General features: G+C 39.1%; 1 protein-coding gene across 2 annotated transcripts in view; it reads left to right on the top strand.

Moving 5' to 3' along the window:
* PUS10 (pseudouridine synthase 10) overlaps positions 1-15,497 on the top strand; it is a 33,121-nt gene that overhangs the window by 2,301 nt on the left and 15,323 nt on the right. Inside the window, exons 3-7 of one of the 2 annotated variants that reach the window (XM_068409420.1) lie at positions 1,492-1,758; positions 3,398-3,484; positions 9,786-9,820; positions 11,235-11,346; positions 13,064-13,125. In XM_068409420.1, the coding sequence (XP_068265521.1) occupies positions 1,492-1,758; positions 3,398-3,484; positions 9,786-9,820; positions 11,235-11,346; positions 13,064-13,125 (563 nt within the window). Of the gene's footprint in view, positions 1-1,491; positions 1,759-3,397; positions 3,485-9,785; positions 9,821-11,234; positions 11,347-13,063; positions 13,126-15,497 lie in introns of those variants that run through there. The other variant, XM_068409499.1, reaches the window with a different exon arrangement.

Here is a 15,497-nt window from a genome sequence, read left to right as displayed (position 1 = left end):
CTGTCTGCCTGAGAGGAAAATGCTTTGCAAAATGAGTTATGAAAAATGACTGCTGCTACACCGTGCAATTTTGAGAAATTACAAGAATCACAGAATATAACAATTGTTGCAGGTTAAATGTTAAGTTTGACTGTTAGAGTTGCTATGTATTCCCTGAAAACACCAGAAAACAGGGCAGGTTAGCTTCTGCACAACATGGCTCTATCACTTTTGAAGCAGAGCAGCTATGACTGTTCCCTCTGTTCTTTTTCCTTTAAAGTAATAAGTAGTAAAAGGACTGTGGGCAGTGCAGCTGATGCAGAGGAGGAACCATCTATGCTCCAAACTTTTTTGCCTCATACTTCCTTCTTCTTTCAGTAGAATTGGTGGAGGGATGTAACTGAAGAATTGTGGAGCACAGGTTAAGGATGAATCTTCCTTTTTCAAGCAGTCACACACAGTGTTATTAGGCATCCTTTTTAGCTGACCTTAGTGCTGAAATTCAATGTTCTTCAAATTTTTCCTGGCTGTGCACGATCATTCTTGCCTTTGTTCTTGTATTTAATACTCCTCAACTCGGTCTTGGCTATTTGCACCCCCTCCATAGTGGTTCTTTGAGACCTCTCTCATTGTGTGGGCAAAATAAACATCTCCATTTACCTGGTCTAATCCCTTGTCTTTGTGCTTGCATCTTCTGGTGTCTGTTTGGATTGTTTCACCTTTGTTCAAGTTTAGACTCTCCAGAATTCATTTTTTAACATCTTTCTTCCTTATCCTTTTCCATTTTCTGACAATCCTTTGAGAAGTGTTCATTCTGCATGCCATTTTTTATTCTTTTGCATCTCTGCCTAAGATGGTAAGAGCATGGTAACTGCTGTCTTTGTTACTGAAGACCTTTTAATAAATCTTTCTTTCTGAACTGTGTCTTGCCTCTGTCTCTCATCCTTCCTAAAATTCAGAGCCATGGAGGTAATTCTCTCTCCTCACCAGCCCATGCTTTAATTTTCGTAGGCTTCTCTCTTTATATGAAATTCTTCCTCTGTGTATTTAATTTCACCCTCATCTGTATCTGCTCTCATTTTCTTCTCATACTGTACTAGCCAGCTCTCTTCCTAGTCATCTGGGCTAATGGAGTCGGAGGAATTAAATTCTAACATAATCTGAATAACAAAAAGGCAATGAACGTCTGTTTTCATTGAATAGCGATGGGGCCAAAGATAAATGCATTTCTGCAAGTCAGGTCTGCAAAATGTTTTCACTCTTCTTGGGTAACAAAGAAGTCTGTTCAGCAAAATGCAATTTCTCTGGATAACATTTTGAGAGAAATACAGCTTGGAGCTTTTTAATTGTGTAGATGTCTTTTGGTGTAAATTCCAAGTTATTAATTACATACGCTAAGACTAAACTGAAGTGGTTAGTACTACCTTTTAGGATTGTGTTTGTAAGTGCTTGTTACAGCATTGGAGAAAAGAGGAAAAAACAACAACAGTATTATTCCTTTGTTTGTGTTAGGATTTGATGAAGGATTTAAAAGAATTTCTGAAAAATAATCAAGAAAAAGAAGATACAGTTTGTTTTGACGTGGTTGATCCACCTTGTAAGAGAATCAGGCTTGAACACACAGAAGAAGGGCCTGATGATCTGAACCACAATGGAGCACTCCAGCAGATTCCTTCGGTTAATGATGAAAATACTGCAATGGAGAACTCAGCCGTGAAGGTTTGCAATGTGTGTTTGGGAATTCTTCAGGAGTTCTGCGAGGCTGACTTTGTGAAAAAGGTAAATAACCAGTACTTAACCCTTATGTGTACTTTTATTAGAGCTTGTGCATGCTGGGGTCTACCATACAGAGCTGGTGATGAAAAACACCATGCAGTTAAACAACTGAGAGGAAGATGCTGGAAAACAAACTGAAACATTTATGTATTTTGAGTATTTGAAATGTGGGTGGCGCCGTTAAACTCCGTACTGCTCCTTGGCGGTGTTTGCATGCCTCCTCTGCAGCTGGGAAATTAAAGCTGTGGCTGTGACCACGTCTTACCTAGGCCTTGTCATAATGTAACTTTTTAAAAAAAAGTAGCAGTGCAGGTGCAATGGACTGCTAGGAGCACATTTCCCTAAGAAAAGGACTCAGATACGTAGTTACATGAATTTAGGAGATAACCTGAAGTTCAGCTGCTTAGATTACAAGGAAAACCTCACTGTAAATGGTGACCTCTCTTCACTTTTGCTGTATGAAGGGAAGATAAGGAGGCATCAAATGCTGTGCTCATCAGCTTAACTACATGTTCCTAATATAGCACAGGCGTCTTTACCGTGTACTACTGTGTAGAAAGCCACAGAGGAAGAAAATGTTTTGGTGATACAATAGACTAGATAATGGAGAAAATATGAGTTAGGAGACAATATGGGCATAATGAGTGTTGCAAACATATCTCTGAGCAATAAAATTGCTTATGTGACAAACTGAAATAGCAGCTAGAAAAATCCCACTTGCGTTTGAGATGTTTAACAGAGTTTTTGGATTAATAGCATGAATATATCTAAAAATGGGACTAAACAGAAAGCATAGCGTATAGTTTCTGTTGTTGCAGTGCATGATGCTTCTTTTTTGTTTCCGTTGGCAGTGTGTATGTATTTTTTACATAATCCACTTTTAAGATTTGTTTCAGAGTTACTCTCTTGAGTAGCAATGGAAAATCTGACAGCATTTGTTAAGGCACCACAAAACCTGATTATTTTATAAGGAAGTTTCATTATCTGAGATGTTGATTTCACCTTGAAAGCTCAGAGTTAGTCTTTGTTAACGTTCAATAAAATCACTGACATTTTGAACTTCATCTCCATGTGTGTTTAAGCTTCCTTCCAGTAAAGACATCTAGCTGTCAGCTCTCGCTAGCCTACTTCAAAATATTTGATGCGTGTTTGGGTTCTTACTTTATTTCCAGTGACAAACCTGATTTTTTACGATGAAGAGTGATCATGAATTAATACTGTGGATACCTGTTTGTTCCTGTCTTATCCCAGTAGCATAAATATTTTTATTGTCATAGAATTGTGTCAGTGCCATGGAGAAAAACATTTTGAGTCAGCTGTTCTAGCCTTTGGTCACTGTGGTGTAATTTGTTGCACTAAGATTTCAGTATACAATTGGTCTCAGCCTTAAAATAGTGAGTTTTGTTGTTTATAATGCCACAGCAATATGGATACAGTTTATTAGTGTCTTTTTTTTTTAACAAAACAAAAAAGCTTATATTTCAATAAGTTGTTAGGGATTACTCTGGTTCGTCTGTTAGACATCTATCTGAATGTATATTAACATGGATTTACAGTGATTACACTAGAATGGAGAATATCCTAAAAGATTATCAACTCAGTTCCATTGCTGTGGTTTAATATTAAAATCCTCCTCTTGCAGGTGTGCCAAAAGGTTAATTCTGCTGACTACCAGTTCACTAGTTTTGTATTTTCTGTGTCGCTGCCCCCACAGCTGTCTGTCAGGGAGGTAAGTGTTACAGATATTTCTTCATCACATAAATGCATATTAAAGAAAGTAACTGTGGAATGTACAAGCTGGAGGTGGTTTGATTTTTAATAGCTAGTGTTTAAAAAAAAACAAAAACACATGCTAGAAGTGAAGTCTGCTCTCCTCTTCCATTTTGGTGAGTATTATTTTAATTAATAAAGTGTCTGAGTCACTTCAGTTTTCAGTTAGCCCGTGAGTTACTTTACATCTGAAAATCTAAAAGGAGTTTCTTTAAACCCGCAGTGTATTGTTCCCTTTGGTACAGATGCCAGCTCTGCTTTGTGGATCTTCTCGGAGAAGGAACTGCACAGCTGGTGCTTTTCCTGAAATAAATGATAATTGGTAGTGCAGAATACAAATGAAGGGGTTTGAAGATGAACTCTCTAACTGTTCAGCATTTTAAATGATGTGAAAACGCACATTTTAATAGTCACCTGTCTTGGGCATTGTTGAAAGTCTAGACTTGTAAAACTATAGTTTATAGCAGTTGTAAAACTACTGATTTTGATGGCAATTTTAATCAAACTTAAATTGTTTAAATTTCAGTCATTTAATTACAGAAGATAATGGTAACATGGAGAGGTGTATAGCCCTGGTAATTTTTTTTTAAATTGAGTGAGAATGCTAAGCATAGTATAGCTAGATCAGTAAAATGCCAATTTTTGCTTCGTTGTGAGGTGTTTTACGATGTTCCCCCTCTTTCTCATAAAAAATGATGCAAAAATACTATTTTAAAGGGCAACATGTAAATCTTTATGATAGATGCCTGCTGTGGGAAGATGTAATAGAAGCTTCAGTGAACATGGCAGAAAGAGGTGTAGGTCTTCTTGGATTTATATATAAACCTATGCTGAGGTCTGTTCTCATCCCCCAGTTTGATGGTTAAATAATCTACTACACTTTTAGTGTTGATTTGTACTGTCAGTTCTGGAATCTCGAGCAAATGCCAGTGCAATAGCAGCGTTGTGCTAACATATATTCTACTTCTAAGTCTTCTTGAACATAAGATTCTCTGCTTCCCATCTGAAACTAAGCATGGTTGGTATGTTTGCTTTTGCTGCCTCTGTGCCTGGTAAAATAATACCGGAACAAATTGCTTTGTGCTTTCTGGCTGGATGAACTGCCCTTATTGCCATTTGATTTTATGGTCATCCAGAAAATGAGATATGTCAAAAAAGCACTTTCAGGCTAGGTGAGTACATGGATGCATGCACGTGTGCCCATGATCTCTGTAAAACTCCAAATGTAGGTCAAACTTACTCCAACTTTAAGCCCGGTGTAAGCTTAGGTGTTTAAAAAAAGAGGAGCCTTATTATTTTGAGGGTACTGTTCATCAGGTCTTTTCCATTTCCAGCCTACCTTTGCTAGTCATGACTGAGACCATCCTTACACCATTCATTACAGCCTCAATGAGCAAAAAACAAGGTGATGCACAGAATCTTTTGGCTAGAGTACAGCTGCAATTCCCATGTTATCAAGTTCTTAATACATTTCCATTATGCATCTGTAGCTTGACAGCTATAGTTTATCTAGCTTAAAAATAACTACTTTTTTTTTCCCCACAGCATAGCTATATAATGATGAAGGTGAGGAAAGAAAAATTTGATGTTACCGTTCTTCCTCCCTCTCCTTGTGGGTCTTTGCCAGAGTGCCTCGGTAGAGGGTGTTGTTGCATTGCAGTTGTAGCTCCGGGATGTTCTCACCCGAATCTGAACAAGCAGGGCAAATGTTTCCGTCTGCTTCTGAGGCAGCCTTGGCTGTAAATGGAAGCAAAAAATAATAGTTTGCTTCAGAGAGTTCCTCTTGCTGATTGAAATGTTGGTGATACACTGAGACTGGGCGGACTGGGAAAACTGACTTGGCAAATGGAGTTGGTAGAAACCCAGATTTAGTACTTTACAATAACTTCGTCTTCTAAGTGCAATAAATTATTAGTTTGATAAAAGGGCTGAGACGTAATTTTTAACCTGTCCATCTGTTTCGTTCAAGGTATATTGTCCTTATGTTCAAGCAAACAAACAATATAGCAGTACAACCAAGGGAATAAAGGTTGTGGTGCGGGTCCAGAAATGAATAGGTGGAGTGAGATGAGTAAGTAGGAAGCTCCAAAACCACATCTGTTCTCTTTGGAAACAGTTTTGGTTTGTCTGGGAGCAGGTCTGTGTTAGGAAGTTCCTGCTATCCCTTCTATTCCACCCCTTCAGTCTTGCCAAATGCTAAACCAGCTGTTTATGTACCCGTGCTCTAACTGAAGGGGTGAAAATGGGTGATGGTGGAGAAACCAGCTCTTTTAAAATCATGGGGATTTATTTACCACCTGTCTGTTTATCACTCCAAAAAACAGTTGTTAAAAACAGTTGCTGTTTTACAGTTATAGAAAATCAGAAAGTAATAGAATATCTCCAAATATCGAGTCCAGAGGAGGGCGACCAAGCTGGTGAAGGGTCTGGAGGGTCTGACCTACGAGGAACGGCTGAGGGAGCTGGGGGTGTTTAGCCTGGAGAAGAGGAGGCTCAGAGGTGACCTTAGTGCAGTCTACACCTACCTGAAGGGAGGTTGTAGAGAAGTGGGAGTTGGCCTCTTCTCCTGGGCAACTAGCGATAGGACAAGAGGGCACAGCCTCAAGCTTCGCCAGGGGAGGTTCAGGTTGGACATCAGGAAGAATTTCTTTACAGAAAGGGTTATTAGACATTGGAAGGGGCTGCCCAGGGAGGTGGTGGAGTCACCATCTCTGGATGTGTTTAAGAAAAGACTGGACATGGCACTTAGTGCCATGATCTAGTTGACAGGGTGGTGTAGGGGCAGCGGTTGGACTCAATGATCCCTGAGGTCTCTTCCAACCTGGTTGATTCTGTGATTCTGTGATTCTGTGATCTCAAAATGCTTGGCATTAAAAAGAGATCTTTTATTAAATTCTGCTTTTAATTCTTTGAACCGCACTGTACAAGAACATATGTAATTTTATCATAAAAGGACACCCCAAAGACAGCCTCCCTTCCATTGACCTTTTGTATGACGCACAGATTTTCTCTGACTTCTTTTTAACAAAAAATCAGAAACTGCCTTTTAATATTACCTTCAACTAATTTAATTAAGACAGTTGTCATCCTGCCAAGTCTAAAATGTACGATAAGAGCTGAAGAAGAGTGGGACATAAAATTTACATTTGCATAGTATTTGTATCTGTAATGCAAAGAAGCTATCACCTCTTTCCACAAGTAGGATATTTGATTAAAATAAATCATAAATACAGGAGTCCCAAGTTTATGTCAGACAACTATATTAGAATATGAAGTAAGTCATGCCCTTCAAAAGGGTGACTGTTAGCTGTGTCTGTGGTCTCAGTTGTGATCCATCATCCTGGTACTTGCTACAAGGACATTGATGCAAATAGCATCTGTAGTCATTACTCCCTGTAGGACTGTGTATACCTCATCCTGGAATTCCCCATCTCGAAGCTCTTTTCTAATACAGTGAAAAAATGCTGTGGCTGGGATTGCACGTGGTATTTCAGCTGTTGCCACTGTGATCCCTCAGATAGCATTAGAATAATATCCTGCAGCTTGTAATCAATATAGTGCCTGAGCTAGTGTATTTGAGAAATATATTTGCTGTTAAGCATTGCCCTGCAGGCTTGAGCTCTGTAATGAGCATTTGTCATTTTCAAACCACTTCACAAACATAAAGTAATTATGAAGTAGAGGGATCTGATCCCCTGCTTCACATACAGCTGGGAGAGAGTAGAGCAGGGGAATGAAGGCATAGAAGTAGAGGGGTTTGGCTGGCTTGGTGGTTGAATGTGATTTGGAATTTGGGATCTTTTGGCTTCTGTGCTAACAGTACCCTAATCTATTGTTCCCTTTTAATTGAAGTAATTTTTTTAATTCTCTTTCAATTTTGAAGCCAAGAGGGAGGAGGTGAAATTGACCCATGGTGTCATTTTAGCACAGCTACTTACATGCAGAAGTTTTGACTTATTTTGTAATTGTGCCCCCGTAAAAGAGGGGAAAGGAGTGAGATCAGCCACCCCACTGAGTACCAAACCTATATGTGCTTTAAATCAAGGCATATGAGATTTTTTAAACTGGCATTTGTCAAATGCAGATTTCTAGACCCAGTTCTATGGTTGTCATATTCTCTAGTTCAGAATTATGTTCAAGGAATTTCAATTGGAAACTATTTTTATTTATGATTTTACCTGGATTATTATGCAAACAAGATTACAATATACTTCATGGTGTTTTGGGAAGCAGTGTTACTCATACTGTCTGCATATGCAGGATAATGAATCACAGTGAATTTGAGCAAACAGTGTTCCATCAATACAGCTATATTTATTTTGTTCGGTAGCATGCAGGTTTGTGTATTGTGTATCTAACAAAGTCTGTGTTCTTTCACCACCATCCTTTCCCCTTAATATTTCTAGCACTGTTTTTAGGATTCCCTCATTCTTTTAGATGTACCAAAGGAAGGATAATAGACATTTTTTTTGATTGAGTTCCTCTATCAGCATGTGAAAGAGATCTGTGATGTGGTTCCTTCTGATATTAATGAAAAGATGATGTGATCCTGGCTCTGCTCCTTTAAGTTTGATGCACATTTTCAAACCTTTTCATTAGAATTATTTCCTTGACAATAGACAGTGATTCTTTCCACAGGTTTTGGAGGGAGGTGATTCTTAAAGCACCGCACATGAAGAATGAAAGACAGGGAAGGGATTTAAAATTCTGAAGAATTTCAATCAGTGGTGTTCACTCCTTTTGAGATACCAACTCTTTTGAACATTGCATATGTATATATGGTTGTATGACAAGTGTATGGAGTCACCTTTCACTGACACTTTATTAGTAGTCTGCAGTCCACAGATTGAAAACTACTAATTTTGATTTTTTTTTTCATTGTAATTGTTTCAAACCAAACAACTTGATTTTCGGAATTCATCTCCAGTGAGGATGGTGAGACTAGGTGTCCAGATTGTGTATTGACAGTACAGGTTCTGGTAGTTAAGTGGCATCCTGCCAGTCTTGATGTATTTTGTTGTTGTTGTTAGTAGAGGAAGAACTGAGAATGTTATTGTTGTTGTTGCTTTGTTGTAGGAAGTTTTGAGGGGAGGTTTTCTCTTCTTATTAATTGCCTTTTCACTGATAGGCATTCTGTCCTGGGCAGTGTCGCATCTAAGGGGCCTGCTACGTTATGTTTCTTTACATATAGAAGGCTGCTAGACGCAAGGAGTAGAGTTTGAGGAAGTATTTACAATGCATGGATTGAGGACAATCAAGCATTAGAGCAGGTCGTCCAGAGAGGTGGTGCGGTCTCTGTTTTCAAGAGGTTTTCAAGAACTCATTGGATAGACCCCTGAGCAACCTTGTCCAATTTCATAGCCGATCCTGCTATAAGCAGAAGGTTGGATAGAGACCTCCTGAGGCCCCTGAATTATCCTGTGGTCACATATGTAAAGCAAATATTGCTTCTTGGAACCTCCGCTCAAAGAAGTGTATCAGGAGCTGCAGAAGGTGGCATTCACAGAGGATCTGCACAAAGTAACAGAGGGGCAACTGGGAAATGGAAAAGGAGAATTCAAGGCTGAATCTGCCCATGATTCTCAGGTCACATCTTCCAGCCATTCCTACGTGTGCTGTGCCATAAATAATTGCTAGTGAACTTGAGTGTTTGTACTAAAAGCTCCCTCTGATTTCTAGAATTATTCCTTCTGTTCCTCAGCTTTCTCAGCCTATGTCTCCTAAACTAAGTGGAGTGCTTTAAATAAGGGGGCAATCCTCAGGGAAAGGGTTCGTGATTGCCATAAGACCAAGTGTGTCTTTTACCTCATGTTTTTTATAAGGGATGATAACTGAATTTAATTTTTTTTAATTTATATGTCAGATCAGTTTGCATGTACCATCCATTTAGACACTTTTTTTTCCATTTCTCTCTATGGTAGATAACTGCTAGTTGCACTTAGGCTGTCAGAGTGTTTTTCTAGTTATAGTGTTAATAGCAAGTTTCAAAGTGTGTTTAATACAGCCTGATCTTTTTTTGAAAGCCAGATAGGATTTGAGGTGAATTGCAAAGTGATGTCTTACAAATAAAAACAAACACCAATTCCAGTTCTACAGCAAAAGCTAAATTAAAATCCTAATACTTCCTTTTTGTCCTGAGTTTTAAAGACATTTTTCCTTCTGCTAACAGTCTCTTGAATTGTTGGGAGTTTTGAGCCTTAATTCCACTTGCATAACTTTTTTTTTCTCTCTTCTTCCTGGGCATGGCTGGTGACCTATAGCGAGCTGCTTGGCTGCTGGTAAAACAGGAAGTGGGGTGAGTAATTTCTTTTGGCAACTCTCATAACACTTCTATTAGAGAGTTCTCCAGATTTGGAGAAAGGAGAGATACTCTTACTATAACTTTTTTTCCAGCATAGTAGAAATGAGAAACCACTTAATGCAGTGGACCTGCTGAGACATAGGATCATTTTGGTTGGAAAGGACCTTTAAGATCATCATGTATGTTAAGAGAAAATTTGAACCAAGCAATTAATGCTATATTGTCGAGGTCAAGACAGTTGTTTTCATATAAAGGTACTTCTGCTAACAGTTGTGGAATATGTAGACTCACTTCCTATGTCCTTGGCCAAGGTTTTAACTTACTTTCCACCTTCAAAACTAATCATAAGGAAATTCACAATTGGGGTGTGCTGTCGTTTTATTTGAGGGTTTTTTATTTTTTTAGTGTCCATAGCTTTTGCTGTATGTCTGACAAGAGCTCTTACATAGACACCATTTGTCTATATAAATGTTGAGCAGCAAGAAGTTGATTTTATAGTCTTGTTATGAAGCTGTTGTCCAGTTTACTTGATGCTAAGGATAAGATGGCAGCTGGTTTGGTTTTCTGTTTGTTTTTTTTCTACCTGGTTTGACCTTAATTGGGGTTTCTTATCTCTTTTGCTTCATAGTGTGACTATAGCTAGGGCGTGGCGTTTCAACGTGGAGTGCAGGCTGTCTGTCCAACTGTACAGCTTTGAGTTAGCCTAATGCTCCTGAGAGGTGCCACGGTGCCATCTGTGAGCCAGATCCTGCCCTGCAGGATCCAGATACTCAGTTTAGTTAAGCTGAACTAGATGTTGACTTACTATCAGAAGGATCTTGCCTCCATCTGTATGTACTTTCTGTCTTTCTTGTGTTAACATAAGTGCTTATGTGACCACCCGGAGCGCTGATCATCTCACTGATCTGGCTGAAAAACAAACCTTTTTTTGGTGGATCAGGGTTTGTGTTAAATGGGATCGATGGCCTGTATGACTTACCATGCTGTGTAGTGTCAGCATGCAAGTGCTGGCAGGAATGCATGGCCAGAGGCAGGGAGGAGGCAACATAGTCCTAAATTGGCTTGAGCTGACTGTAGCTCAAGTAGCTGCACCTTTAGCTACTCCCTGCCAAACTCTCATGTGTTTACTGGGAAGCATCTTACCTGGAATCCTGGTCTGGCCTTAACGTTTCCTCAACATTTTGTTAATTCAATACAAAGATTCAGCGCCATTACAGGAGGTCTTGGAACAGCCTTTCGTTCTTTCATGCTATGCTCTGTACGCTATTAGTATTTTTGTCCTTTTTATTTGTGCATTGCTTCTTTCCTGGGACTAGTTACTGAAGTTTGTCTTGAAATACTGTATGTGATGTATCTATCTTTGACAGACTCCTGTGCAAGTTATTATTTCTTTGTGTATGTGATTCAGAAACCTGGGCCTTTCCCTGGCAAAGGATGACATTGTTCAGCTGAAAGAAGCTTATAAGTGGATTATTCATCCCCAATTGTCAGAAGAGTTGGGTGTTCCTGCTGATGGAAAGGTGTCGTATAAATACAAAAACACTTTTTTTTCTCTCTGACTGTTTTTTTTCTTTTTTTTTTTCATATGTGCTTGTGTGTGTATATATATATTTATACACTTATATATATGAGGGGAAAAATAATATATATTTTTTTCCTCTCATTAGCAGATAAACAAGTTGCACTGCTCTTATATTCACTGTAGGGGGAAGCAGGGGGGAAGTTCTTTTAACCAGAGATCTCCAAGTCTCAATACCAAGGGGTCCAGTCTTCTTTTTTGTACACATAGATCATTGCATCTTCTGAAAACATCATAGTCTTTTTCTAAATCTCTTGCTCTTGGGCTGCCATCCTCCTTTGATCAATGAGACTTTTTCAGTTTTCTTATTTTCCAGGATCACTGTTTTCTGGAGGCTAAGGAATTCTCACAGCTTCTTTCTTTCTCTCCTATTATTGCCAACACTGTTACTGCTCTGTGAGATAACTTTTTCAGGTTGTTATCATGTTAAATTGTATGGATAAAATACATTTCTGAAACATACTGAAAGAGGAAAGGCTGGTCCTGTTCCCTTTAATGAATGCTAGAGATAGGCATGTTGGAACCTGCAATGCCTGTAAGCAGGCAATAGAAATGTTTTTTTTCAAACCTGGTTTTCAACTTTCAGGTGCTGACTAACATTCTTACAATGTTTCTGAAATGCATTGACTGAACATGACATTCAGGTGTTGTCAGACAAATTCAGAAACACCATCATCTTGAATGTAAAATTCCTTCAAACACAGCTAAAATTCCTGCTGAGGACAAGGCAGTCTGCACTTCTTACTTGTCATCAACCACAGGACTGACCCCAGGACTAGACTCACTTAGTCTGTATGTTGGTTTGTCAGCTTGCATAATAATTACAGATTGTCTTTTCCCAGGGGTGCTAATTGAAAACATCCCTTTTGTCTTAAGGAAGAAAGAAACTCTCCGTTATACCCTGAAGATGATCCAAGAAGAAACAAACTTCTTATATACCAAGTTAGCAAAAGCTCTACAACACTTAGGCACCGAGCCGCTCCAGACATCATTGTACCATAAAAGTTTCTTGTCTAGTACCCTTTATCTACCAGGCACTTGAATATTAGCCAATCTTTTCAATAGCCCTCTTGAGGTATTCTGGTATCTGAATAACAGAAGTAATGAGTGTTGTTTGCCCAAGGCCAAAGAGGGAATTGGGGGGAGAATTGAGATTACACTAGAGTTTCTGGTCTAGCTGTCAATCCACCAGGACATGGTGCCTTTCTTTGCCCCAAGGCCATCCAGTCATTGCAAACAAAGCCCCTGACAAAATTTTACAGTGGTGACTACGACGGGGTTTTTATCTTTATTCCACGCTAGGCACTGCTCTCCCAGAAGGTTCGTTAAGTTTAGTGACCGTAATAGGCTTTGAGCATACACTGTCTCTGACTCAGTTCCCCCTGTGCAAAACAGGGCCGGTATCTACAATGTTTAGGTCACTCATGGTTTTTAAGTGCTCTCAGATCATCTTTGGTTACTTCAGAAATGCAAATGCTATTACGGCACACGTTTTATTATCTTTAGATTATTTGTATAATAAACGGGTTACTTTCCCTTTTGTCTACCTCTTTACTGTTTTCCTAATATTACAATAAGGATGCTTGAGAATATCCTCCCTGTTTGTTTAATAAAGTATTACCTTCCTTTTTTCTTTCTTTTTTTTGTTTTTAATTTAGAGTTTGTTTGAAGTTAGCGTGGTCTTTGCTCACCCAGAAACAGATGAGGAGTGCCATTTCCTGTAAGTTTTTATATAAATAACAAATGATCTTTATCTAAATATTGTGCAACATTGTTGGTTTGGACTTGCTACAGATGAGGATATGCAGTGTTTATAAAGTAGAATGGGGCCTACATCTAAACTTCCTCATATTCAGAGAGAGTTGCAGAGCTTAAAGTTACGCCATCTCTGTCTGGTTAATTCTGTGCTTTAAAGCCAATAAACAAAATTATCCAGGGTTTTGAACTGGAAGAAGAACATTCAGATAAGTTGTTCAGTTTGAGCCCTTTTCAAAGTCATTACCCTCTTCAATATAGCTGTATCATTTTAAAAAATAAATTCAAACCACGTAGTTGCAGGTAGGGGAATCTTTTGAGGTGATGCCTAGGTTTTCCTGCTCTTACAGGAGACATGGATGGGAGGGAAGGCTCTGAAGTGAGTTAATCCAACTGAGCTGGTTGATTAAAACAAACAGAAGTTCCCTGGCCACTACACATAGTTTTTAGCCTGGCCCAGCAGAGCATCTGCTATACACAAAGAGGCAAAATATTTCTGTGAATTTAGCTACCATTTAATCTGATTTCTCAAAATCTAGCAGTAGTATATTCTGGATAATTAGGTTCACTCTTCCTGTTTGCTGATGCTTCCTGGAAAACTTATGTTTCACTCCGTTTCATCACTTGTCCTCCTCCTACAAGTCAAATCGTAGGATAGAAAGAGGCTCAGCATAGAATTTCTGGCTTCCCTGTTGCATAGTGACTTCATCTCTTGAGACTAGAGATTTTCTTTGCAGCCTTTATAGATTTCCCTGATTTTACCCCTTCTGGCAAGTTGTGATCTTTGTTTGAATGCCCAATCTGCCACCTTGGTTTTCATCAACTGCATCCTTCGTCTGTCTTGGGGTGGGGGGTGAGGGAATGCATGCTTGGTGACATACCTGGTATTAGGAAGAATTGATTACCAGCATTTGCTGAACTTCTTTCCTGTCCAGCTTCTTCAAGACTGGGCAAGAAGGGGAGAAAGCAGTAGGGCCAGATGACAATTCTAAATAATGGTACCTGCAATCCTGTAAAAAACCAAAAGTTTCTGGATCCTGCACCCTTTTGTTCTTATTTATTTAATTTTACTTCATTGGTTCTTGTTTCCTGTAGTGCTCTTCCTTCCTCTGAAACCTGGCAGCTCTTATTTTCAGCTCATCCTTTTTGTGACCTTTCAAAAATGTTGATGCCAAGCATGTCATGGTGCCAATGGTAGCACTCCAAGCAGAATAGCTTCAGAGGTGAAAGCTGTAGAGAAGTTCCATTCCACATTCCAGCTGCTTAGGTCTATTCCACGTGACTTGACAACATCCCTTTATTTGCCTTCTCTTTGTAGCATACTTAAACGGCAATTAAGGTTTTAGACGTTTTTCTACAGTGACAGCATATTCCCTGATTTAATTACATAGTAGTTTCTCAGGCGTCAAGGCATTGTGCGTATGTGCATGGCTGGCTGTGGGCATATTCTGGGGCAATGGTTTGGTTTCAAGGTAAATATGGTGACGATTGTCACAGCTTTAGTAATGACAGTCATTTTTTTGTGGAAGCAAAGTAGGACCTTGTCTCAACGTGGAGAAGTCCTCCAGGTATGCTGTTGGGTAGGATTTCCAAGTATGGCATCTGCAATTTCTCATCTCTCAAGCTGTTCTTACACAATTCTGTGTAGGTAGGTGTGCTAAAATGACTCTTGGTTTGACACAGAAGATGGAATTGGCTCTTGTTAGTTTATATTTGGAGATTTATGTTTCAAAGTAAGGTGATATTTAAATTCTGGAAGAGGAAAGTCGTGATGCTTTATATCACAAACTGGGCAGGCAAGTTGCTTGTATAGAAACAGCAAGAGGTCAGACCTGCTTCCTTGTAGTCTAGAGTAGTTATAGAGGTGTTGAAAAGCAGCAGCACAAAACGATAAATCGTGTTGTAGCCTAGAAATAATCTCTAACTGCATACATAGAAATCCACTAATAGGAACAGCAACTTCCTCTACACTACTCAGAAAAAGTGTTTCTCTGACTTGGCTTTCACTTTCATGAAACAACCAATAGTTTCCTTTTGAAGAGGCAAAGCACAAATGGTATCGGACACCTGGGGTTACTTTTTCTGTAGTAAATTGAGTTTTCCTATCCAGAAGGAGCAGTTTGAATCTCTAGTTCGCAGTGTGCATTGTCTAAGAACAGCAAGTGTAGATTTCAAGATGTCAGCAAATCTTGCACAGAACTTAAACATTAATCATGACCTTTATTGAGAAGGATTGGAAAGGACTGTGAACTAAACTCCTTGTGTGCTTTTCCATCCCATCTCAAAGCTGAGACACATTTGTGTTGGTCAGAGCAAAAGAGGCTTACCCAGCTTTGT

Source organism: Nyctibius grandis, chromosome 1 (genome assembly GCF_013368605.1).
Source record: "Nyctibius grandis isolate bNycGra1 chromosome 1, bNycGra1.pri, whole genome shotgun sequence".
Classification (NCBI taxonomy): domain Eukaryota; kingdom Metazoa; phylum Chordata; class Aves; order Nyctibiiformes; family Nyctibiidae; genus Nyctibius; species Nyctibius grandis.
The sequence above is the reverse complement of the archived record's forward strand: the minus strand, read 5'-3'. Positions and strand labels throughout refer to the sequence as shown.